Source organism: Equus caballus, chromosome 10, assembly GCF_041296265.1.
Source record: "Equus caballus isolate H_3958 breed thoroughbred chromosome 10, TB-T2T, whole genome shotgun sequence".
NCBI classification, from domain to species: Eukaryota; Metazoa; Chordata; class Mammalia; order Perissodactyla; family Equidae; genus Equus; species Equus caballus.
The window spans coordinates 49,029,224-49,055,537 of record NC_091693.1 but is presented as its reverse complement, the minus strand read 5'-3'; the positions used below and the strand labels follow the sequence as shown (position 1 = coordinate 49,055,537).

Genomic DNA, 26,314 nt, shown 5'->3' with positions numbered 1-26,314 from the left:
CCCAACCTCAGCCATATAGACAACCCACCCAGGAACGAGGCCCTGAGGTTCCATGGATTCAGCCACAAGAAGGAGAGGGGGCGGGAAGATGTCCAAATCCAGCCCCCAGCTAAAGCAAATAATAATAGCTTGAAGCTTAAAACAGATCCAGGGAGGAGCTCATTAACATGGCATTCGACACAGTTCAGCACCTCTGGCGTTTCTTATTTTGAAAATTGCTTTAGTCCATTTGTACTTCCTTCTATTCATCAGACAACAAAATGCAAACCTTTACTAATATATTCACATCTGACAATGAACTCATTTAGACTGGCCAAAATAATTGTTCAACAGGAACACAGGACTTCAACCTCAGTTCAGAAAATCCCTGCATCTGACGTAGGAGGATTTATAGGTTTAGTGGAAATTGCTTTCTCCTGCTCTCCAGATTACATACTGTGGGTTGATTTTTTTTGCATGAGTAAACATCCTTCTAATAATGAACAGTCCAATAATGGCTTAAGAGAGTAAAAGAACATCCTTTCCTCTTTGCTGTTTCTTGAGTGAACAGTTTGGGTTTGGAAACCCATGTTGGCTGTCCGGAATATGAAAGTTGGCATCTTCCTTTTGTGGTGGGGATGGGTTTCGGCCACTGAAAGCAGAGTGCACTGGAAAGAAAGAGAAGCACCCGAGATGCCTAAGAAAGGCAGGTGAGTGGACTCTCAGGGATGGAGGATTTAAGGAAAGAGGGTGTGCAAGCAAGCTTGTGGTGGTGTTCTGGAATCATTTCCAGTGTGTGGTGTTTTCTGTGGATGCCTTTTTCCTCCTTTCCCTTTGTTCTCCTGGCTCTGCTCTTTTAGGAAGTTAAAACTATGTTTTCTTTTTAAATCATGCTAGATCAGTTACAGTGTTACCATTGCATATTCTTAAATCTCTTATGAATTGTCCTAGGTGAAAGATAGATTCTGGAAAAAAGAATGTACGCACTTTTTAAAAATAATTAAGGGCATTTGTTTGATATCTGCATCCTAGTTTGGAACAAATCTGCGAATTCTCAAGCAATCAATGGGACCTCTAATTAGTGAGAATGATTCTGTTAGTTCTAATTATTTCTGCTTTATTTGTGGATCCCATTTAAAATCTTTTAAAAGAAAACAAAGCAGCTTTCTTCAGGCTGTGTGGCTAGAAGGATCATTAGATTGTCCCCAGTAGTAAATCGGGAGGGGGCAGGGATGGCCCTGCCTGCAGACCAGCCACTTGCCCATTGCCAATGCAGTACGTGCCGCTCCGGCCGTACCAGCCTGTAAAGAGGGGGCTTAGACAGAACCAGACTGTCCCTTCGGCACTCAGGCTCGCTCAGGCGGCTCTGATGACAGCACTGGTAATGTAAGTGCACACCTGCACCCTTGTTGCCCGACATTCATCAATAAAATAGGACATTTGGAGAAAACCTAATCCAGCTGTCCCTCTTCACTGACGAGGAAACGCAGGCAGTGAGGGCATTCTTGACTCTCTGTTCTTCATCAGTCCTAGGTCCCAACTGAGCTTCAGCTTTCTTTATCTGTGGATGTAAATATGAACAGAGGTCAGAAATATCAATTAATATGAAAAGAAATCCAGCTTTCTGGAGTTTGGGACTGGTGAGGGGGCTGGGTGTCTGGCTCCTCCATGCCCCCTCCTGGGTTTGAGAAAGCCCTCCCCACATAGGCTCCTGAACAGCCAGCTATGGCTCTCCGCACTCATTTCAAGCTTTTTTTGCAACATCAGAAAGCTGGGAGCTGAAATAGCCAGTGGCTGTGGTGAGTCCTGGGCACCGAGAGAGGCTGCTGTGCGCACGCCATATGCCCTGTTTCTGTCAGAATCACAAGTTGCTTGGGCAGACAATGGAATTCGGAGCTGTGCAGCCATAGAGATGATCTGAACCAAAGATGCTCATGAGGATTAAAAGCAACAACAGCAACAAACTCTATTGGTTTTCATCAAAAACTTCTCAGTTTCCCTCCTAAGCCAGAGTTAAGAGTGGCAACCTATAGGTAAATACGAATGATGAAGAGAAGTCCCAGGTAGCGGAATCGATTTTCCTTAAAAAAATTACTTAAAAGAATTTTCATTTTTTTGCTATGAAAGACATGTATGACCATTATTTAAACTTTTAAAAAATGGGAAAAAAGTTTAAAAAACACGCAAAAATCACCCATAATCCCCAAACCCAGAAATAACCTTATTAACATTTTCGTGTATTTTCTTCCAGTCTTTTTTTTCTAAGCATATATTGAATATTAATGAGTTTGAGATTATTCTATGCGTATAGTTTTGTCACCTTATTGTATTTAATATGATTTTGTCTGCTTGTATACTTACTTAAAGTCTGTATCGTTGTCATTTGAATGGCTCTGTTATAGTGCATAATATGCATAATCATGCACAATGTACCACCAGTTATGTAGTTTCCTTTATTTTATGGACATTTAGTTGCTACCTTTATTATTATAAACATTATGCATTAATATCTTTGTACATAAGAATAGTTGTCTAAATACACTATTATTTAATTGGGATACAGTCCTGGACATGTGCTGGGTCAAATGGCACAGGTGCACTTAAACCTCCAGATGTATTTGACCAAATCACTTTCCAGAATGGTGGACCCAACTTAGACCCCCATCAGCCACCTTGTTTCATTTTTATGTCACCTGAACTTTTAAAGTGCTCACTTAATTTCATTCAGACTCTAAAGTTATAAGCTGCTGGTGATTTGTATCCAGGCTTCTGTTCATGGTTTATACGCATAAAATGGGAAGCAAGGTGAATACATGCAGGCAGGGGGGGCGAAGCACGAGCCTGAAGGTGAGCGCCTTCAAGTTTGCCCTTCACCTGCCTGCGTCTAGTCTCTGTCCTGGCAAGTAACTCATATGTTTCTCCCAAGATCTCCTTGGGGGGCACATCCAGGTGGGACCCCCCCCTTCACAAATCATGCTGAGTAAAGATCAGAATGCCAGGGCATTCAGCAATGTCTCTAGAACGAATCAATATTTATGGTCTCTACCTCCACCCTAGAAGAATGGATTTATAACCTGTCTACACCACAGGCCCCTGGAAAAATGCCAGCTCATGCTCTGGGATGGCAAACTGAACCTATCAGAAGCTGCAAGTGCCATTATCATGCTTGCTTTGTCATGCTAAAGAATTCAAATTTATTCTGAAAGCAAAGAGGATGTGAATAGTTTCATCTGATTTTCGTTTTGGGGAGATCACACTGGTGGCAGTATGGTGGAAGAATGGGAAGGGTGTAGAGGGGAGACAGAGAAGGTAATCCACAGTCGAAACCTTACACCAGATGAGAGACAGTGAGAGCCTGAACTGGGATGCTGGTGGCATGAACAGGGATAGCAGAAGTGGGTCTGAGAGCTTTAAGGAGATAGAATTGTCAGAACTAGATTGGGCGAAGTCTAGCAGGTGTTTGAATTGCACGACTGGGTGGAGGGTGGTGCCAGGGAAAGGAGAGCAGGAGGAGGAGCAGGTTTGGGGGAAAAGATAGTGAGTTGAGTATGAGCATGTGGACCTGGATGTGTTTGCAAGATACCAAGAGATACTAGTTGTCTGGCCAGCAGGAAGGCCTATAGGTCTGCAGCTCAGGAGGGAAATTTGGCCTGGAGATGTAGCTTTAAAGGGAATCCTTATAGATGGTAGTGAATAAGATGACCCAAAGTCAGCAGGTAGCATGAAACAAGAATAGGATCAAGGACAGAAGCTTGCGGAAGAGCAACATTTAAGGAGAGGATAGAGGAAGAGAGTGGGGAGAAGGAAGCTAGAAATGAGAGACCAGAGTAATGGGTGTACAACTGGAATAGAGAAGTGTCAAAGATGCTAAGACAGCCTTTGTTGGACTGTTATCAAATGCATGTTATAGGGCCAGCACCACACTGGGCAACGAGTGCTTCATCAATGACTGAATCAGATACAGGCTCTGCCCTCAAGAGGCTCACAGACTAGAGAGGCACTCCAGTGAGGTTCAAGCGTTTCCAGAAGGAAGGAGTCATCAGTAGGGTCAGATCACACACAGGTCTAAATCACTTAGGCAGAGGACTGAGAAGTGAGCCCTAGATACAGCAGAGAAGAGCCATTAACACGCTCAGCAAGAAGAGACAAGTGGCAGTGGGTTGAAGAGGAGAGGAGAAATGGAGTGACTATCGCTAACTCTTAAAAGAAACTTGGCAGTGAATTGAAAGACTGACAGAGAGGGACAGGCAAGAGCTTTTAGGCTGGAGGAAACTTCAGCAGGTTCAAATGATGACAGCTGGAAGCCGGGAGAAAGGCAGTCATGATGCCTGAGACGTTGCTGTCGATCCTTGTTCTGACAAAGCGGGAGCCGTTGGATGATGGACTGGCTCTCTGCCTGCCCTCACCACCTTGGAATTTGATTTCCCCTTAAGTTAGTAGTGTTCTCTTTTCATCTTGTCCCTCATTCTCCAGCAGTTTCCTGGAACTTTCGAGTCTCCACTCTGTGCTTCTTGTTCTCGTCTAATTGTGACCTGCCACTCATCCTTATGATTTCCTGAGGTCTCTGCCTGTGCTGCTCCCTGTGCTCGTGACATCCTTCTCTTTTCTCTTTCTCTGGCTTAGTTCTTGTCCTCCTCCAATATGTCCAGAGATGTCACCCTCTCTGAGGAGCATTCCTTGGCTCTCCTCCACTCCCTGCCTCTCAAGTCTCAAGCAGGCGACTTACCTCTGAGCTTCCACAGCCCAGCCCCGATCTATCCTTCCCAGAGGACACTCCTTCAGCATTCTCTCCTCTTCCCCATCCATCTCAGCTTCTAGACCATGAGCCCCTTGAGGGCTGTTTAGTCTGCTTGGGCTGCCATGACAAAAAACTGGGTGGCTTAAACAAGAGATATTTATTTTCTCACAGGTCTAGAGACTAGAAGTCCGTGATGAAGGTGCTGGCAAATTTGGTTTTTGGTGAAGACTCTTTTCTTGGCTTGTAGGCAGCCCCCTTCTCACTGTGTCCTCAAATGGCCTTTCCTCTGTGCTCATGGGCGAGGGTGGGAGGGAGGTCTGATGTCTCATCTTCTTATGAGGACACTAGTCTTATTGGATCAGGGCCCCACCCTCATGACCTCATTTAACCTTATTACCTCCCTACAGGCCCTGTCTCCAAATATAGTAGCACTGGGGGTCAGGGCTTCAACACACCAATTCAGGGGGACATAGTTCAGCCTAAAACAAGGGTTCAACATTTATCCTTATCTCCCCAAGTTCAAGTACAATATCTGATACATGGTAGATGCTCACTATGTGCCCATGAACATTTTAGACTCTCAATAAATGTCTTTTGAGTGGAATTCCCATTGCTAATTAAATATATCAGCTGTTACAAAAACAAAACTGAAACATATAAGCAAACAAAGCGTATGTTCGTCCAGGAGATAGCCTGCAGTGCATTTGGAATGTGAAGTTGCCTAGTGAAGTTAAAGTTCCCCAGCCCCCACCTCTGGCCTCTCACCTGGGAAATGGAGCAGGAGACCAGGCCTGGAACAGGGGGTCAAAAGGCTCACAAGGGGATGGCGATGTCACAGTAATCACCACTTACAGCCCCTTGTTTGCAGTAGATTTCTTTACTGAAGTGGTTTACGGGATTGGAGGGGGCTCAGATTGGGTGCCAGTCAGAACTCACTGTGAATCCCAGGGTGGCCACAAACCAGCTGTAAACCTTGGGTAGGCTTCTTGATCTTTCTGTGCTTCAGTTTCCTATAAAGTGAGGGAATAATACTAACTTTACAGGATCGCTATTAGGATTAAGCAAGAAAGTGTTAGTTTGAACCACATGAAATCACTGACCTTCAACTGTTTTTGACCTACAAAAACATCTTCATATGGTTCAGCCTGAATTTTGTATTCATCAATATGACTTTCTGGTTTCATTTTATGATGGTGAGAGGAGAGCACAGGAAGTCGAGAAATGAGGGATGTGGAACTCTGAGGGTATGTTGCATGACCCTGGCACAAGTTTTGTACCTTTTGGGGCCTTTCTCTTCTCATCTTTAAAATGAGAGGATCTCTGGGGCTGGCCCAGTGATGTAGCAGTTAAGTTTGCACGCTCCATTTTGGTGGCCTGGGGTGGCCGGTTCGGATCCCGGGTGTGGACCTATGCACTGCTTATTGAGCCCTGCTGTGGCAGGCGTCCCACATATAAAGTAGAGGGAGGTGGGCACGGATGTTAGCTCAGGGCCAGTCTCCTTCAGCAAAAAAAGAGAATTGGCAGCAGATGTTAGCTCAGGGCTAATCTTCCTCAAAAACGAAAGAAAGAAAGACAATGAGAGGATTTCTAAGGTCCTTGAAATTCTGATATTCTGTAGAAATTATTTGATTAGCGTCTGTCACCTGCACTGAACTGTCAGCATCTCAAGGGAAGGAGGGAGATCTGCTCTCCTCACCATTGCCTCCCCAGCCCTGAGCACAGTGCCTGGAGCATAGCGTGGTCAATACATATTTGTTGGATGAAAGAATGAAGTACAGAAATAGCAAGGGTTAGGATTCACGCCCAGCATTTCTTGAGCATCTACCATCTGGTCGCTAAACAAAGGTTGTTCATAAAGGGGGTGGTGTTGGAATCAGAGGCAGATAGATATCTACAAGTTAGAAAGGAATATGTTCTCATCATAAATGAGAAAAATACAACCGGAGAATTCTGATCAAAAAAATAGGTGGGGTTTAGGAGAACTCTAAATTTTAAAAAGTAATCCAGTGCCTACAAAAGAGAAGGCACGGGGAATTTATGCTCCTACAAATGTACAAGAAAAAACGAATGATCTGGGTGGAGATGTTACCTGAGATGCAGGAGGACAAATACGCTCTTGCTGTGCCCTTCTGTCCACCGGGAAGAGGAGGAGCAGGCCAGGTCCGTGTGTTAGGTTGGTGGGAACAGGAGTCAGTCATGGTGGCAAGAGGAAGCTTTGATCAGATGACCCTGAGGTAGGTCCCACCCACACCACACACAGCCCCTGCTGTCTTTTAGTTCAGGCATCTCGGGTCTCCCACAGGTGTGCGGACCTCAGGCATTATGGAGTGTTCACACTCTGCGTTAGTCAGGGTTCTCCAGAGAGATAGAACCAATAGGATGTGTTTAATATGTGTCTGTCTACCTATATGATGCTACATGTATATGGCATAACATATCACAGTGTAATAAACATTGTGTTTTTATACAGAGAGAGAAACAAGGAGAGAGTCGGAGATAAGGGGCTCACGGGAATTGGCTCATGTGATTATGGGGGCTACCAAGTCTGAAACTGACAGGACAGGACAGGCCTGCAGGCCAGAACTTCCAGCAGGAGCTGAGGTTGCCGCTCAGGTCTGAAGGCAGTCTGGGGGCAGAATTCCCTCTCGCTCAGAGGACTTCAGTCTTTTCTCTTAAGGCCTTCAACTGACTGGATGAGACTTACCCACATTATGAAGCGTAATGTGCTTTATTTAAAGTCTTCTGGTTTGTCAATCGCATTAAAAAAAAAATACCTTCACAGGGGGCCGGTCTGGTTGTGTAGTGGTTAAGTTTGCACACTCTGATTCAGCGGACCAGGACGTTCACACATTTGGATCTGGGGCGCAGACCTAGCACTGCTTGTCAAGCCATGCTGTGGTGGTGTCCCACATAAAATAGAGGAAGATTGGCACAGATGTTAGCCCAGGGCCAATCTTCCTCACATGCATGAAAATAAATTGAAAAAAAAAAACCTTCACAGCAACATCTAGGCTGGTGTTTAACCAAAAATTGGGTACCATGGCCTAGTGAAGTTGACATATAAAATTATGCATCACACGTTCTTAGAAGCAGTAGTTTGAAAAGCAGATTATTGGTTACCCCAAAATGCGCTTAGTAAGGAATCAAAGGTAATGAACTGTTTATACCCAAGGAAAAATACAGAACACTTACTCATTATGTGGAAAAATGCACAGCCTCTATAGCAATTCAAGAAATGTAATATAAATAACATTATGTAACATCCTTATGAAAAATTAAAATAAAAAGTAAGCACACACACACACTCACTCACACACCCCCAGTGCTGGTGGATCTGTGTGGAAACCAAAACCATCTTTGTGGGGCTCTGTCAGTGGACTGACCCTTTCCACACCATCCGCCAACAGGACTGGAGCTATAAAGTACCTCCAGCATCTTAGGGATGATACCTTCTGGAATAGACTTGAAAGATCTCAAAGGTACCCCGTGGCCCAAACCTTTATTTCAAAGCAGAGGAAACAGACTTGGAGAGAGGAGAAATGTGCCCGGTTCTCTCATCGGTCAGGAAAGCTGGGGCTTGAGGCAGCGTGCCGGCTTCTTAAACCACTGGGGGTCTTCCCCGCTGCACCAGGTCATTGTCTGAAAGAACTGTACAGAAGAACAGTGTGCACAAATGCACAGCAGCATCACTCAAGGCAGAAAACCTAGAGACTGGCCCGGTGTTCAGACCTAGGTAAGCGGCAGAGCAAACTCGGCTGGTCTGGCCCGGGCCTCCTCTCCAGCCTCCCTTCATTCATCTCACCCGCTCGGCCACACTGGCTCTTGCTGCTTGTTGAACACACTGAGCAAGTCCCACTTCATGGCCTTCGTCCTTGCAGTGCCTCTGCCTGGAGCACTGTTTTCCGGCTTGTTCTCTCATTTTCTTCAGGCCTCTGCTTGACTGTCACCCTCTCAGGGAAGCGTTCCCTGGCCACCTATATAGAACAACCACCTCAGCACCCACTCCGTAATCCCTTACGCTGCTTGCCATCAACGCCCTGAATTTCTGTTCCCATAGGGTAAGATGGGGCCCTGATGTGTGTCCGTGAGGATTTCCTCTGGAGTTCTGGCTTGGGCACGAGCAGTTACAGGCATCACCAAGAATCCATCACCAAAGCTCCTAAGCCGGAGGGCACAGTGGTGGGAAGACAGGCTCCAAATAGCAAGAAGGCCTGGCTTTGGGACTGGGCATTACCACTTTCTCATTCCATGACTTTGGACAAGTCACTGGGCATCCTCAAGTCTGTTTCTTCTGGAGGGTGGAGTCAACTATGTCTGTCGCCTCAGGGTTACTGTAAGAATTGTGTGAACAAGTGTGTGTCAAAGTGCTTTGACTACTGTAAAGCTCAGTAAACCCATAAAGATGCTGGGCCTCCCTTATGCCGTTCTATGATGGGCACAGATAGGAAATGCCTGTGCAGACCCTCATCCACCAGGAGCCCCTTAGGGCTTGTCTCTGCTTTGAGGAAGCTACACAGGGCACACCACCTGGCCACACTCCCCTGATCTGCCAACCTGGAGGCCCCACCCAGGGAGAGGAGATCACTTGAGGACGTCTTGCTCCACCTCAGCTAACACTCGTTTAATGCTATTGACATGATGGGACGCGGTAATGTTCCTAAGTTGTCTTTGTAATGAAAGTTCTAGAACATGCCAGGAATCAACCTGGAGCTTAACTTCAGCAGTTTCCACGATACTCTTTTTTTTCTTCTTTGTGAATATCAAGGAAGCGTTTTCCCATCTCCAGTTTTCTGGCCTCACTCCTATTGTCCAAGTTTTCTCTGCTGTGAGATCCTTAAGTTTCTTGAGCCATAATTCATCTGGGGCTGGAGGTTTGAGTTCCATTAAAAAAATGAAAACAGAGATTCTCAACATTGACTGAGAAAGGCTGAAAGCTGTTGACAGCTGGGTCCCACCCTTGGTCTGGGGTGTGGCCAGTGAGTTTTTAACCTCCTTGGGTGAGCCCAATGTGCAGTCAATGCTCAGAAACACAAGTAAGATTATCTCATGCTATCATTTTCACTATGCTGGGCAGCAACTAATTCTTTTCACTCTTCGCTTCCCAGTTTGAAGGCCATTCTCTCTAATGGAGAATATCAAAGTAAAATTGCATTCTGTTAGCAGAATCTCAGCCTTATTGTAACTGTTTGTTAACATTGCCCCGTGTTCTCCAGTATATTTCCTTCTACTGACTCTCCTGGCTCAGAGCACAACTTTAAAGAACTCTGCTTGTCTTGAGCACCTTTCCTGAGTCTCGTCTCTTGGCATCTATGGCACATTTCCTATGGGCCCATTCAACTCTTGGGAATACACCCTTGGGTTTGTGCTTCTCCATCTGTATTTTGTACATGTTTTTGTAAAATCTGAGCTCTGCACGTTGCTAGGAGCTGGGGGTGCAGAGATGTACAAGATAGAGTTGCTCCTTCACAGAGCTAGCAGTGAAGTGAGAGAGATGGTCAGAAAGCTGCTGCTGCATAGGATGGTGCCCATTCTGATGAAGACATGTGAAGAAGAGAAGCATTGACTTCAGAGGGAAGGAGGGAAGCCCAGGACTTCTTCCAGGAGGGGTTGATATTTGATCTGGGAGTACAAGGTGTTGTCTGGGTAGGAAGGGGTGTGAAGGATGGTGGAAAGGACCTTCTACACAGATGAGACAGCTGGAGCAAAGGCATAGAGGTGTCATTGGCAGCTGCAAGAAGTAGGGGACAGAGTGGGAGGTGAGGCCGGGAGGAGCTTTACTGGGGGCCTCATGTGCCCAGCTTCTATGATTTTACTTTGAGGGGAAGGGGTTTCTGAGGAGAAGTGGCATGATTGTGGTTTTCATCCCAGGGTGTTGATGTGATGGTTGGATTGGAGAAGGGTGAGACCAGAGGCAAGGAAGCCTAGGGACCCCCTTGTGAGAAATGATGATACGTAAGGCAGCAGGAGTGGGGATGGAGGGGCCGGGATGGGGGGAGAAATTTAGAAGAGCAGGCTCATCCAGGACTGGCTGACTGACTGGTGTGGGCAGGGCCCCAGCTGGCCTATTCAGGGTCTTTCTGTGCGTTAGAAAAGTACACCCCAATGAGCAGGTACACTTCCAAGCAGCGGAGCGAGGGCTGGACAAGCCCAGCTTTTCTCCGCGGCCCTGGATGAGGGTGTGACAGAGGAGGAGGAGTGGAGGATGACAGCCAGGAGTTCTGGACTACATACAAAGATTTCCATCTTTGGCTATTACACATGCCACGAAAGCAAGATCATTTCAGGGGCTAGCTCTTGCTTCCTTGTCAAAATTGAGTTCTCTATCTTCTCAGAGAGGGATAATCAGCAAAGTGAAGTGGAACTTACCAGGTGCTCTGCTGGGGGCTGAGTGGGCCTTCCTGCAGACTCCTTGCTCATCACAGGCCCCGTCCCCGCTCCAGCTGACCTCTGAGAGATGTTTGGGAAAAGCATCGTCCACACAAACTGACTGGGAGCTACAATAAGGAAACATCATGAAGAAGTGCCAGAGGTCAGAACTTTTCATTCTGTCCAAGAGGATAGAATGGAAACGGGTGTAAAAAAAACGTACACCCTCGGTTCAGTCCAAAAAGCTAACCTGGGACACGTCTATTCCTTCTTCATAACTTTCCAGGGACTCTTTCCATAAGTGAATTCATTTAACAAGTGAGTGGGCATCAGTTTTGTGCAAAGCCCATGCTGGCTTCTACGTGAGAGGATAGATAAGCTCGGACCTTCCACAGCTAACTCAGATTCCAGAGAATGGGAGCCAAACCTTCCAAGAAGCCACAGTGGCCAACCTTGCTTCCAACTTTTGGAGGCAGACCCTCTGGGTTTGATTTCTATCTCTGTCACTTTTACAAGTTACTCAAACCCTTCGTGTCTTAATTTCCTCGTGTATAAAATGGGGGATAATGGTATGGCCCACCTCATAGCATTGTTATGAGGACAAACCCAAGCTAACACGTGTCATTTGAGTTAGCCTGGTAACTGTCAGATAGTAAGGACTCAAGCCGTGTTCGTTATTCCTGTTATTTGCCGTGTGTCCTACTTCACTTCAAGGTTAACAATCGTGCCCCTGGCTGGTAAAAAGATGCTAAGGACATGAAAAATATTTCATGATATATTGTAACTTCAGTTGACAAGCAAGTTACAGTGTCATCTCTCTTTCTCTCTCTGAGGATAACTGTAAGGGTATCCACAGGATGGCACACGTTATTTCTGAGTGGTTTTCATCCTCTCCTTTATACTTTAAATCTGTATTCCCAATTTTTTCACATGGGCATGTAAGCAGAAAAAAAGTTATTTTAAGATATTGAACAACAACATTGAAAAAGACTTTAAGAATCCTATTTCTCAAACTTTTCTAGGCTAGATTATAAGTTTGATGCAGGCAAAAGCAATGGCGTCTTAGAATTTGACAAGCCTCCCTTTAGTCAGTGCCCAGTTCTGTTTCAGGCTGGCCTCAAGCCAAAGTGAGAATTGGGCCAAGCTCGATTTCCATCCCAACCCCCTCTTTCAGTCTTTCCTGCCTCTTTTCAAGCGCCCATCTAAGAGGCTGATTCCTTCCTTCATTCGACCGACATGTGTTGAGGGTCCATGGGGCCCCAGCACTGTGCAAGGTGCAGAATGTGAAGAGGACTCTGTCCTCGGTGGCCTGTGGCCTCACACTGCCCCTGCTGACCATCGATTGTGATGGCCTGTAGCCCAAAGAGAAGCTCTCTCTCCAGTCTTAGCTCTTCCTCACTTCTGGGACCCACTCCTACAGAACTCAAACCTGCCTCCACTCCACTTTGCTGCAGATGACATAATCCCTATGCATCAGTACTGATGTGTCCCTGTGCATCAGTCAAGTCCTGGTAGAAAATAGCATCGCACTCAAAAGGGCTTAACCAATAATTGAATAAAAGGCCTCCTTGCAGAGCAGGGTAGGATTCAGGGAACCAACCAGGCATGCTGATGCCCCCTAAAACTAGGCGGAACAGGAAGTCATGACTACCCATAGGGTTGAAGGGAAAATCGTGTTATTGGGGCTGATTGAAGATACTGGGATTATCTGTAATCACAGAGCAATGCAGGCATTGCTAGTCCCTGGCATCGAAGCAGGGAGAGAAGGAGGATAAACACCTGCTCTTTCAGCTCCTGCCAGGGCCCATTTGGCTGAAGCCATAAGCCAGAGGGCAGGGATGCCCAAGTGATACAGTCTACCTGGCAGTGCATTACTCCACTAGCAACAATTTCACGGTAGATCCAAGGTAAGACTGGCACCAATTTCAGGCCTCGGTCGACCAGTAGGGGAGATATTTTAGGTCAGATCTCTTCAAAGCAGGCCTTCTAAGTAATTAATCCTCCAATCCCTGCTTCTGTGCGTAATGGGAAAATGCTCATCAAAGGGCTAAATTAATGCATTGAAGTTTCACAGATTTTCTTTTATTTCATAATTTTTCTTTCGCATTTTATTCTGGTTAGATTTGAAGCAAATCTGGCAGATGAGTTGCTTTGTTGATTTGAGTAGCTGGATCGTTAGTGCTGTGGAGCGGATTCTGACTCCTAGGACCCTGTGTACAGCAGAGCAGAACCCTGCCCATCTTTTTGCGCCATCCTCTTGCCTTCCAGCGCTGTATCAGACAATGCTCCACTGCTACTCATAGGGTTTTCTTGGACAATTTTTTCAGGAGTGGGTGGCCAGGTCCTTCTTCCCGGTCTGTCTAATCTGGAAGTTCCTCTGAAACCTGTCCACCACGGGTGACCCTGCTGGTATTTGAAATACCAGTGGCATAGCTTTCAGTATCACAGCAACAAGCAGCCACCACTGTTTGACAACTGACAGATGAGTGGTGGGGATCCCTGACCAGAAACGAACCTGGGCCAGGGTGGTGAGAGCACCGAATCTTAACCACTAGACCACCAGGACTGGTTAAATAGACTGTTTCTAGAACATCTTCAGTTTTAAAATTTTTTATTTTGGTGAGGAAGATTTGCCCTGAGCTAACATCTGTTGCCACTCCTCCTCTTCTTTTTGTTTGAGGAAGATTGTCCCTCAGCTAACATCTCTGCCAATCTTCCTCTTGTTTTTTTGTGTGTGGGATGCCTCCACAGGATGGCTGATGAGTAGAGTATGTCTGTGCCTAGGATCCGAACCCATGAACCCGGGCCACCAAGCAGAGCATGAGGAACTTTAACCACTTGGCCATGGAGCCGGCTGGAACATCTTCATTTTTAATTTTCAAAGTAGGTATCAAAGACAGACCGAAAGTACACAAAGATGTCCACCAGCAAGGCAACATGGCCATAGGCGCATGCACACCGTTCTAAAGCTGGCTCTTCCCCACGACTCAGCTGTAGTGATTTTCACCAGTGCCCCCAGCCCTGGCCAAGGAGCAGGAAGCAAAGGGTTGGGGACAAGAGAAAGGAGAAGCTGAGAAGGAGAAGATGCAGGGGGCTCCCGGCTCCGCTCGGTGAGACAGAGGATGCAGGCAGCACCAGACCATCTTTCCTCCTCTTAAAGTCCCCGGCTTCTTCCTCACTTACATCCTAAGCGGCGCAGCTTGGTGCTGATTCAGGGTTCAAATTCTTTCCCTGGGCCGCTTCCTTTGTTGGCAGCACAGTAATTTTCTTCCTTTAAAAGGAAACTTCCTTGCCGGCTCAGTAACGAAATGGCTCTTTCCATTTGTGTACCACTTTAGAGGCTGAACAGTGTGTCCATGTACATTACCTCATTTACTGCTGGCACCCGTGTCAGGTCACAGAGCTTTACCTTCAATCAGGAAACTGAGTTGAGGAAACTGAGTCTCGGGGAAGCAAGATTCCCAAAGGCACAGCAGACAGCTTCCGGGTAGAGGTCAGAGCCCTGTCTTCCTGTCTCCCAGTCATGTTTTCTCCCCCACAGACCAAGGGTTTCTTCAGGAAAAATGATAGCAAAGGACTTAAAGGTACACTGAGCTAGTGATAAGGGAGGGAAGTGTGTGTATTGAGGATAAAAGGTGTCAGGACAGTGGTTCTCAAAGTGCTGTGTCCAGACCAGTGGCATCAGTAGCATCTGGGAACTTGTTAGAGATGCGAATTCTTGGCCCTCAGCTCAGACCTACTGAATCGGAAACTTCAGGGGGAAAGGGAGGTTGAGGAATCTAGGTTTGATCAGCCCCCCAGGAGATGCTGAGGCACGCCAAAGTTTGGGAACCACTGCATCCAGGGGAAAGAAAGTGTGTGTGGTACCCTGGAGAGAACACATGGCTGGTGTTAGCATAAGGGGGAGCTGGGAAGGTAGGTAGTTGTTTCTGTGGATTCTAGAGATGGTGCTGACGGGTAAATGAACTGTTCAAGTCCATTGCAGCACTGTTTACAATAGCTAAAGACTGGGAGCAACTCAATGGCCATCATTATAGGACTGGTCACTTGAATTATGGTACATCCATGTGATGGAACACTGTGTAGTGTAAAAAAGAATAAGAGGCTTGGGATACTTTGATATGGTAAAAAAATCCAAGATATATTTAAATAAAGAAAAAAGAAAAAGTTCAAGAGTTTGTATGTTAATTTTGCATAGAAAAAATGAGACTGTCTATGACAACATGGATGAACCTTGACGGCATTATGCTAAGTGAAATAAGTCAGACAGAGAAAGACAAATCCTGTATGAGCTCACTTATATGTGGAATCTAAAAAAACCCAAACACATGGAAAAAGAGAAGAGACTGGTGGTTCCAGATGCGTGGTGGGGGAGGGGTAAAATGGGTGCAGGGGTCAAAAAGTACAAACTTCCACTTATAAGTGAGTCCTGGGGATGTAATGTACAGTATCGTGATGACAGCTGACAATATCGTATTGTATGTTTGAAAGCTACTAAGAGCGTAGATCTTAAAAGTTGTCATCACACAGAAAAATTTGTAACTATGTGTGGTGAAGGATGTTAACTAAACTTATTGTGGTGATCATTTCACAGTATATACATATATCAAAGCATCATAATGTACACCTCTAAACTAATACAATGCTATATAGTCAATAAAAATGGAAAAAATAGGAGAACTAAGAATATACACTCGTATTTACTTGGACTTACAAGAAACTCTACGTAGACCAGAAACCAGTGAGAGAGGTACCCGTGGATTGGGGATTGGAGTGGATGAGGCGAAGGTGGGAGGCCAACTTTTCACTGCTTTTCCTTTTTTTAAAATTGTTGAACCTTGAAAATATATTACCTATCTAGAAAAAGTAAAGATAAATAAAAATGGCCCTAGGTGCAATTCAGAAGCAGAAGCACAAGAGGCTGCCTTGCAGGCAGCCAGGAGGGTGGGCGTTTCCAGGGGCAAGTCCATCTTCACTCCACAGGATGGGCCAACAGCGGTCAAGGGCGCCAGGCTCAGGCCACACCCACCGCCCTCCTCTCCAGCGCAAACCCTCCCAGAACGGCTGAGCAGCTCTGAGGGAGTTTGGACTTATTAATAAGGCTGGGATCAGCAGTTCTCAGCCTTGGTTACACACTAAAATCATCTGGGAAAATGATCTTTAAAATACCAATTTCCAGGCCTCACTGTCAGACCACCCAAATCCGAATCTGTAGGTGGGGCCTCAGAGAAATGGTTTTTAAAGGTCCTCAGTGGTAGTTCTAAAGCGCAGTCTTGGACCTTCTGGGTCAGTTCACTTATCCAGGATGCTGGAGAAAGGGGGATGGATACCCAGTACCTTAAAAGAAGAAATAACACATCCCAACAACCCTGTCCAGATCAAGTCTGAACACAAGTAGTTTTCAACTGGGTTAGTTGGAATATGCGATCCACCTGTTTTTTCCTCCTCGGCAGCCCAATTCTGAAACGAAGCCCTGACATCACCAAATCGCCACTGACAAAGTCAGAGCAGCTTCTGAGGATAGATGACCACGATTTCAGCATGAGGCCTGGCTTTGGAGGTACGAGATGTGCACTCTCAGGGATTGTCTTCTTTCTTCGGGTCCATCTGTCTGTCTGCAGGCAGAAATAAAGCCCAGGGCCCTCCCAGCTTTGCTCTCCCCTGATCAAGTCGGCCCCAGTTGTGCTTGGTGGATGAGACACTGAACTGGCACCATCCTCCCAGCATCTGCCCTGCCCAGCCCTGCCCCACACTCTGCTGAACACATACACAGGCGGGGCGTGCTGGGCGGGGGCCAGGCTAGGCCAGCTGAGCCGTCCTCGGGCCACTGCCCCCAACAAGGAGGGCTCACAGTCAGTGAGGCCAGCAGCTGGCTGTGGGAAGGGCGAGGGGAGGATGGGGCAGCTGCGGCCCCAAGCTGCCTCCTGCAAACGCTCTGAAATAACAACCTTGGACTAAATTTCTTCTCCTCTGGGAGCTGGCAGACGGAACTCTGGGTTCATATCTGAGGGCAGAGTGTGGTCTGCTGTGTTTAATTCAATGGAAATAGCTTGAGAAAATAATGATTTCTCAGAGAGGGATGCCAAAGCCCTTTGAAGCTTAGCCTATAGCTGCTGGATTTCAGTCATCTTACTGTCAAATAGGGTTTTTGTCCTTATGGGATTTTTTTTTTCCTGGAAAAAAATATTTATTTTAGACATCATTCTTATGCCTTTTATTTCTTCCAGTCATGTTTGCCCAAAGAATAAACAGGTTCTAGGAGTGGGTCTCTGTGCAGTCCATAATCTGCTGCTATTGGATCCAAACCCACCTTTTCACTCCCTGATGGTCCAAGTGTGTTCCGTGCCTGCCCCAAATGCCTGAAAGCAAAGAGGAAAAGGGCAGCCATTTACTCCTTTTCTGGTGCTCTTTTTTCTCTTTATGAATATTAACTATTTATGGCCTAGAAATGCCCAAAGAATCTAATGTTTTCAAGGCCCCCCCTGGTGCGTCACATCCCCCCGGAAGCTACTCCATCACCCAGCAAAGATGTAGATCTGTGGGTCTGGAAAACGCTCTGAATACGACTTTGGTTCTGGGTGCCTATCTGCCAAGCGAAGCCTTTCTCACAGCCAGACAGAGACACTGGCTCCCAAGATGCCAGGTGCAAAATTAGGAGGTAAACATAAAAAATAAACTGTGACCTCTGCTAAGGAGCACCTCCTTAGATCAGACCCAGCTCGGCCCTAGGTCTTCATCGTGTCTTTAGATGAGCCTGTGTAGCCGAAGAGGAACACTCTATCTTAACCTGACTGTTTCAGAACCACCTGGATGACCCAGACCCTCAATTTTTTTTTTCTTTACCTTTGCTGGAATATTCCATGGAGCCAGCCCATGATTCCACCCTGTTATCTCTGGTTTGACTTCAGCTTGGCATGTGGGAATCCCAAACCTTAAATGAAAAGACACTGAGGTTCCGGGGGAAACATCCCTTGTGCCTGTCTCTCCCATGGTAAAAGTTCAAGTAAAAGAAATCAATGCTCTTGCCATGCGCTGTCCCCAGGCCCGGCCATTCCTGTGGGTGTGGACGTGCAGGTGGAGAGCTTGGACAGCATCTCAGAGGTCGACATGGTAAGTGCTGCTCTGACCAGGGGGATTCACACTGGGCCTGCGCCAGGCCAGGAGGGCTGCACACCCGAATTCACTGGGCCTCACAACTCCCCTGCGGTGGGAATGCCCATCCCCTTTTCACAGATGGCTCAGGGAGGTTGGGACCCTTGCCGAAAGCTACGCAATTGGTATGAATCAGAGCCAGATGACAAACTTGGTCTCCCCCCTCCAGCGACCAGGCTCTAACTGCTGGGATGTGTTCTCTGCACGAAGGCTCTCAAACATAAACAGCAGGGTCCAAGGTGACAACTGACAGGGAGCCAGACACTTCCTACTGCTGAAGATTCAGTGTCTGCTTGTGGAAATGCAGAAGAAGCAGAAGTGTCTGGGTTTTTTCTGTTAGTGGCTTCAGATGAAAAATGGACTATTCTACAACTTGACTTATAGTACTTTTTAGGGGCTTCCCTTAGTTTAGGGTCCCCAGGAAGCAGACCTGAGACGAGCATTTCAGCACAAGCAGTTTATTTGGGAGATGATCCCAGGAAACACCAAGAAGAAAGTGGGAGGTGGGACAGGGAGGGAAGGAAGCAAAAGGGTCATGCCACCAAAACCAGTTTTACACGACACTCAGTCCCTTTGGGGTACTCCAGGAGGCAGGGAAGAGCATGCTGCAGGGTTACCCCAGTGGGGGGCCAGGGAGCCGGGGGGCTCATCCACCCACCGCCAGCCCTCCCCACCCTGACTCTGGTTGAGGGCTGCTTCCAGAGGCGTTGTCTCTCTGGCATTTCTGGCTTGCCCTGTGTGTGTGTGTGTGTGTGTGTGTGTGCGCTGGGGAGCCCTCAGGCGGAGGGTGACAAGTGCTGGCGGTAGCAGCCTTCTCAGTGCGGGGGGCGAATGCCAGGGGCCAGGGTGGGGCCCAGGGCCACCTCTCTGTGGAGGCCTCTGCTGTGCTCCTCCCTTGAAGGGTCCTCTTCCTCCTACCTCAGCAAACCTCAGGGACTAGAAGCAACACCTCCCTTGGCTCAGTTCCGTTCCCAGCCAGGTGATGGCTCCACACGTGTCCAGAATGTCCTGCTGACACCCAGTGGGTTCAGCGTGTGGGGTTCCCCTCTCTGTCCTCCGCCCCCAGGACTTCACGATGACCCTCTACCTGAGGCACTACTGGAAGGACGAGAGGCTGTCCTTCCCGAGCTCCAACAACCTCAGCATGACATTTGACGGACGGCTGGTGAAGAAGATTTGGGTCCCCGACATGTTTTTCGTGCACTCCAAGCGCTCCTTCATCCACGACACCACCACGGACAACGTCATGCTGCGGGTCCAGCCCGACGGGAAGGTGCTGTACAGCCTCAGGTGAGGCCCTTCTCGGCCCCTGCTGGGCCTGTTTCCTCAGAGTTCTCTTGCCCCGAAGCCTGGGAAGAAAGGTAAATTGTTTGTCTCGATCGAGAATATCCTTGGTTCCACAGCAGCAATTTTGCCTTTTGCCTTTGAATGGATAGCTTCTAACTTTTCAGGAGCTGCCAACTTTTCAACATAAAGGAAAACTAACTTGACACATGAGCAAGAATTTTTAAAGAATTACTCAGTCTTGAAAATACATCTGGGGAAATTTCTCATGCTGATATTGATGATTTATGCCCTATCCTGTAGGTTATATTTCAATTTTAAAAGTTTTATTTCTCTAGTAGGAGTCAGAGAAAGAGACAATGTATTCTTCTCAAAGACTTGCCTCCCTCGACCTCTCTGATTCCCATTTTAGAACTTGGGTTAAAAAAAGATTCTTTGACTTCATCTGGCCAGCCACAGACGTGTTTTCTCTGTCTTCTCACCATAGGGTCCTACTTGAGAAACTATGGGAGCCATGGGCTACTTGGCAATTTTAACTGGTATTTTGAGCATCACTTTTAAAACATGAAGGATTAAATCGTCTCTTCTCACGAGCTCATATGCCTTAGAAATGTCTAATTGCTTATTACACACTGACCTGGAGAAGGTTTCCTTCTCCAGGCCCCACACAGGCACCGCAGCGTGGCTCTCACTGCACGCCCACTTTAGAGACTTGAGGGGCCCGCCTCCCCCTGGGAGGGCGTGTGGAGATGAGCTACAGGCTTTCACAGAGAGGGAACTCAGCCACTCGCTGTGACTGACTCCTCCTGTGCTGTGCTCATGGTTCACTTCAGTTTTACAGACTTCGTTTTGGCGAAGATGAATCCACACACCGATGTTCAAGTAGGGGTGCTGGTATGGTGGCACAGTGTGTCTTCAGAGTCAGAGATGGCGGTGTTGAAGCTGAATTTCTGTCCCCATACCCCAAAGGAATATTTATAATGATCCCTCACTACTCATCTTGGCTTGGAACCTAAGCAATTAGGTACAAGACTCAGAGTGGGGTTGTGGGGTTTTCCTCTCCTTGGCTTGAAGTGCCTCCTCTCATGGAGGCGCACGCAGGTGGGTCAGGATGTGCAATCTCTTCCCCAGGCCATGTTGGGTTGGTTCTCCCGGGAGTACTCCCATCTGAGGTAGGCTGTCAAGGCATCTTAAGTCTCAAAAACCGCCAACAAAACAGCACAATCTGACAGCACGGCCAGGGATGCAGAAGGCTAGACCATAACGTACCTGAACATGGTATGCTAGTAAATGTTTAACAACTTGTTGTCTGGGGGAAAATTATGCCTGCATATGGGTACATAAGTTTATTATAAACATTACTGATACAAATAGAGTACATGGCTTATAAATCGAATAAAATATACAATACTTTTTATTATAAATTCCATACACATGTAACTTCAGCATAATTTTCTATTTCTTGTAAAATCCCACTATTATTTTTCCCAGTTTTATTGAGGTATAATTGACATATAACTCATTATTTTTTATAATCCTATTACCAACAATAGTTATACAAAATCAGACTATGAGTAAATGTTTGCAAGCATTTGCTTGCTTACATGATTGACAAATGAGTGCAGAGCTAATAAATGTTGGTTGATATTTTTGTTTATGTTAATAAGACAAAAAAGCGAAATAACAAAGAACTAGGTAGGAACTTCATTCATCCATCAAAGACATAGCAATGTCTTTGCTGAATTGGATAATGGCTTTCAAATACTGGAAAACTATTTCCTCAATTTTTTGTACTATTTGCATATAATGACGGTAGACATAACACACTTTTAGGTTTAATCTGCCTCCATAAGTCTAGGCAATAGACAAAATAGTAAATCAAGCCCTGGTTTGTAGCATTTGATGATTTTTAGTGTAAATACTCCCAATCATGGCTGATTTTAAGCCACCAACCTGATGTCGCTGGAAGTGGAGCTGGGAAGACATGTGGTAGCGCACCGTTGTTTGGTGCACTTCTGTGTTGCTTGACAATGGGACGATGTTCTGAGAACTGCATCGTTAGGCAATTTCATCATTGTACGAACATCATAGACTGTTCTGTAAGGGAAAAAAATTTGCCACCCCAAAATGTGTCTCTTTAACATGAGGATCATTTTAGGCTGATGGTTTTTAAGAAACAAAACACGCAAAAAGTTTTTCTTATTAGCTTCCCCTTAAGGGCCTAAAAGAATTCAGATGAAAGAAGCTGTCTTGGGAAGCGAGCTATCACCTTAGTGTAACGTGAATGAGGTGGGAGACAGGCGGGAACCTAGTGCTTTTGCCTGTTTGCTTGGCTCCCCTCTGTGTGGCCAAACAAACACCTGTTTTCCAAACATTTGCTCCTTTTCAGTACCTGTGAATTGCCTTCATTCCCTTTGATGTCCCTGACTCTCCCCACCCCTAACATCTTCTTTTGTCTTTAGCTGAGACGGTATTTAAGGTGAGGGCTTCAGCCATTGTGGTGAGTTACTTGGTTTTCCTAGGTTTCTTCCATGTATACATGTTACTAAGCATTTGTTTATTTTTCTCCTGTTAATCTGTCTCATGTCAAATTAATTCTTGGACCAGCCAGAAGAAACTAGAAGAGTAGAGGAAAATTTCTTCCTCCCCTACAGTGCTTACACAAACATAGATGGTACAGCCTACCACACACCTAGGCTGTATGATACTAATCTTATGGGACCACCATTGTATATGCATTCCATCTCTGATGGAAACTTTCTTAGGCAGTGCATGACTGTATTTCCACCATATAAATATAATAGATGTAAATAACTTCAGGAGTATAGATAATAGTGAAATAATTAGGAAGTGATGAATTTTGAGTATTTATTACTTTTGTTCTTAATGTAATTTAATTTTAAGTTTATATACGATCCTGCATTGCCTAAGAGAAAGGACGTGTCCTGAGAAATGCATTGTTAGAGGATTTCATTGTTGTATGAACATCATAGAGTGTTCTTAAGCAAACCTAAATGGTATAGCCTACTACACACCTAGGCTATATGGTACTGATCTCATGGGACCACCGTGATATATGTGGTCTGTCATTGTTATGGGGTGCATGACTGTAATTTAATTTTTTAATTTTTATTTTTTTCTGAGGAAGATTAGCCCTGAGCTAACATCCATGCCAATCTTCCTCTATTTTGTATGTGGGTGGCCACCACAGCATGGCCACCAGTGAGTGTTGTAGGTCTGCGCCCAGGAACTGAACATGGGCCACCGAAGCAGAGTGTGCCAAATTTAACCACTAGGCCACGGGGCTGGCCCCTGTAATTTGATTTTTAATAATGGCTGTGTTTAACAATCGGTTTGCAAACTTCCTGGAAATCCAGCAATCAGTTCTCAGGAGCCAGTAGGTCTACTCCAGGAAGCCAGTGGATGTGACCACAAGAGGCAGAACAGAGGAAACAAGAGAATGGAAAACCTCCTGTGTGTTCAGAGTCAAAGTCATCAGTGAGCCTCCTTATGCCTAAAAACATGATTTTATTTTTCATTGCAATAAAATCACGGGTTTGTTTGATTTAAGAGAAAAAAGAAGAGGCCTAGGTTACTGAGGACTATCACTCTGAGATTTATTTTGGGGAAAACGTGGAATAGCTGGGTATCATCAACCCTGTCAACAACAGGTTAATTCCTAAGTACATGCTAATATACTGTCCTCCTACCTCGTCCACGCTCATTGATTCACTGAACAGAATGAATTTTTATTAAGAGCTTTCTGAGTGGCCCCAGAGTTGCACAGATGAAAGCCCTGCCAGGTCCTGTCTTAAGCTATGGGGACATCAAGATGAATGATATAAGGTCACTGCCCTTGGCATGCTTGCAGGCTAGTTGAGGAGACAGACACGGAACCAAATGATTAGAATGCAAATAGAGGGATGGACATCATGCAGTGGGTTGAGGGGCAGGGAGCGACAGGTAACAGGATGGTGAGATCGAAGTTTCCTAGACACCAACATACGATAAAAAGTGAAATTCACAAAAGAGATGCTCCATCACGCTAGGTAGATTTTATTAAGGAAATGTTGAAAAACCAATTTCATGGTTCTTAAACTCCCAGTCCACTTCAAGATATGAAAGAATCAATGATTGTGGGAGGAAGAAAAGATTTGTGAGATTTTTGTTGGGAGGGAATTGTGGGCCTGCCATAAGTGGGCCTGCACTGGCACCATTTGGAGAGCTTGGTATGTGTGTTTTGGGCCTACAGTTTGGGGACACTGAGCAGTTGGAGGTTGAGAGAAGAGCTATCTAACTGCCTAGGGGCAGAGCCAGGAGAAGTTTTGGCTGTGGTGGGATCAGCCTGCACGCCCAGGATTGTTGGGAATAGTTAAGAGTGTGTGGAATGGAGGTGGGTAACCAAGAGCTGGGGTGAGGAGTTGCTGCTGGAGAAGGGAGATGCCCAGCAGTGGTTATGAAGAACCCAGGAAAGAAAGCATCAGCTTCAACCATGTGGCAAGACCAGATAGCGTGAAGCCACCTACTGGACAACTGTCCTGCCCCAGCCCATCCCCCCTCACCGCCCCCACCTCACCCACATCCACCATGCAGGAGGTAATCAGAGACCGGCAGAAACTGAGCACTCAAATGCCAACTCTGTACCTTAGTTGGGGAGGGGGAGCAGAAGTCTTAATTTAAATGAAGTTTGAAGTGTTGATTAATATCTCAGACCAAAATTATTTTAATTTCTGAATTGAGATATGTTTTGTTACTTATGAGGGTTTTGACTGTCTATAACATGACAGTAGGGAGAAAAATCATAGGACCTGACAAGTTTTTCTGTTCAAGACGAGGGAAGATCCTCCCAATGAAGCATTTTAAAGGGACTTGGGGGAACAAACATAAACATGGGCCAGATTACACGACAAACTGTGGTGTTCAATGTGCCGGTCACAGTGTAATAGTATTGACAGGGTGCAAACACCAGTCTGATGATGTCTAGGATTCTAGAAACATCTGTTCCTGTACTAACTGATAAAAGGAGAAGAGCTATTCAATTTTTTGGTCCACAGCAAAAACTTCCTGCATTTGACATTTCATGTTCCCAAAGTTATCTCCAAGTGTCCCCAAACTTAGTTCCTAGTTTCTTTCTTGCTGGTGACGTACTCATAGAAATGGACGCCCACCCAATAGATGTCAAGTCAGCTGCCAGCCTGACCTCCCCCCTACCCACACACACCCTGTTTACCAGGATTTCCAGGGCAGATAAGACCCCCAGCTGCTAACGACACAGAGTCCCTCCTAGAACACAGCCATTGCACAGTCAAATGGAATGGGGAAAATAAGGCAAATATTTGGATAATTCAGTTTTAAGAAAGCTCTTTTCCTTGAAATTTCCATTTAAATTAAAATTGATTTTTTTTCTTTTTGGCCATGAATTATCCGGATAATTTCCACAACTTACACATGGCCAGTTTTCTGTGGTGAAGGAAAAATAGTATGTTCAATACCAGCCAATGACTGTTAGTCATGTTCTGCCATGAGATTCCCCACTGGATGGGAGATCTTTCATCTATGACTAGTGATTTGTATTTGTTGATTCTTTGATGCAGAAGCCTATTTTCCTGTGTAAACTCTGAAACAAAACCATTAGATGCCAGCAAGTGCTTGCATGTTTGTAAGATAAGATCTGTCAGTGTTTTTCCATTACTATGATCTCCATGGAATTATCCGCTAAAACACCTGTGCCTGTTACCGCCAAAAAAAGGGGGTTCTTCTACTTGTCGCAAGACAAGCCAATAGTCAAAGGGGAAGGTGGTAGGAGAGAAAGGTCATTTATTACGCAATAAGCTAGCAAATTGGAAGATGGACTAATGTCCATAAGATCCATCTCACAGAACAAAGACTACAGGCCAGTTATATAGGGAGTGGTCTCTGGGTGGGGCAGACATCTGGTCTTAGTTCCTGATAATCTTTTACTGAATATGCATCAGAGAGTGGAGCAACACCCTATACCCTGATTTAGTTTAAAGATAATAAGAACAAGATCTTTAATATGTATAGTAAAGATTACTGCTTATGTTAGTGGCACCAGCAACTCCCCGCTGTCAGTTGTAACCCAGCATGATCACATGCCAGTAATGGGAACAGAGTTGTTGTCTGTCTGGCTACTTCCTGCTGAATGGGGTTGGTGTAGGGGGATCATCAAATGAAACTGTGTCACTCGTGTATTGCCACCGTTGCTCTTGAGAGGGAGATGTTGAGTCACTGATGCAGACAGTTTAGAGATTAGTTTAGAAACACATTTTTTTTTTTTGAGGAAGATTAGCCCTGAGCTAACTACTGCCAATCCTCCTCTTTTTGCTGAGGAAGACTGGCCCTGAGCTAACCATCCATGCCTATCTTCCTCTACGTTATACGTGGAACGCCTACTACAGCATGGCTTTTGCCAAGCGGTGCCATGTATGCACCCGGGATCCGAACTGGCGAGCCCCAGGCCACCGAGAAGTGGAACATGCGAACTTAACCACTGTGCCACTGGGCCGACCCCTAGAAACACATTTAATCCCCAATTTAATTATAATGAATAGCCAGAGTCGTCACACCAGATCTTTCAGTTGTCATTGATGTGGCTATCAGCACAGACTCTCTGCCCAGGGGTCATCACATTCCAAAGGAACTCAAAAGAGCAAAGTTATGGACTTATTGCAGCTGGGAGGGGCCATAAAATCTACACAGCAGATGGATCCCCTGGAGGGTGCATATCCAACTGGGTCAGTTAATCAGAGGTCATTCAAAGTTACAGCATGGTTT

General features: G+C 45.9%; 1 protein-coding gene across 1 annotated transcript in view; it reads left to right on the top strand.

The window, feature by feature from the left end:
* Positions 1–358: 358 nt before the first annotated feature.
* Positions 359–26,314, top strand: part of GABRR1 (gamma-aminobutyric acid type A receptor subunit rho1) — a 45,757-nt gene continuing 19,801 nt past the window's right edge. Inside the window, exons 1-4 of the mRNA XM_070225278.1 lie at positions 359–689; positions 16,537–16,643; positions 18,126–18,193; positions 19,302–19,525. Coding sequence (XP_070081379.1) covers positions 568–689; positions 16,537–16,643; positions 18,126–18,193; positions 19,302–19,525 — 521 coding nt within the window. The 5' untranslated portion in view covers positions 359–567. The remainder of the gene's footprint in view (positions 690–16,536; positions 16,644–18,125; positions 18,194–19,301; positions 19,526–26,314) is intronic.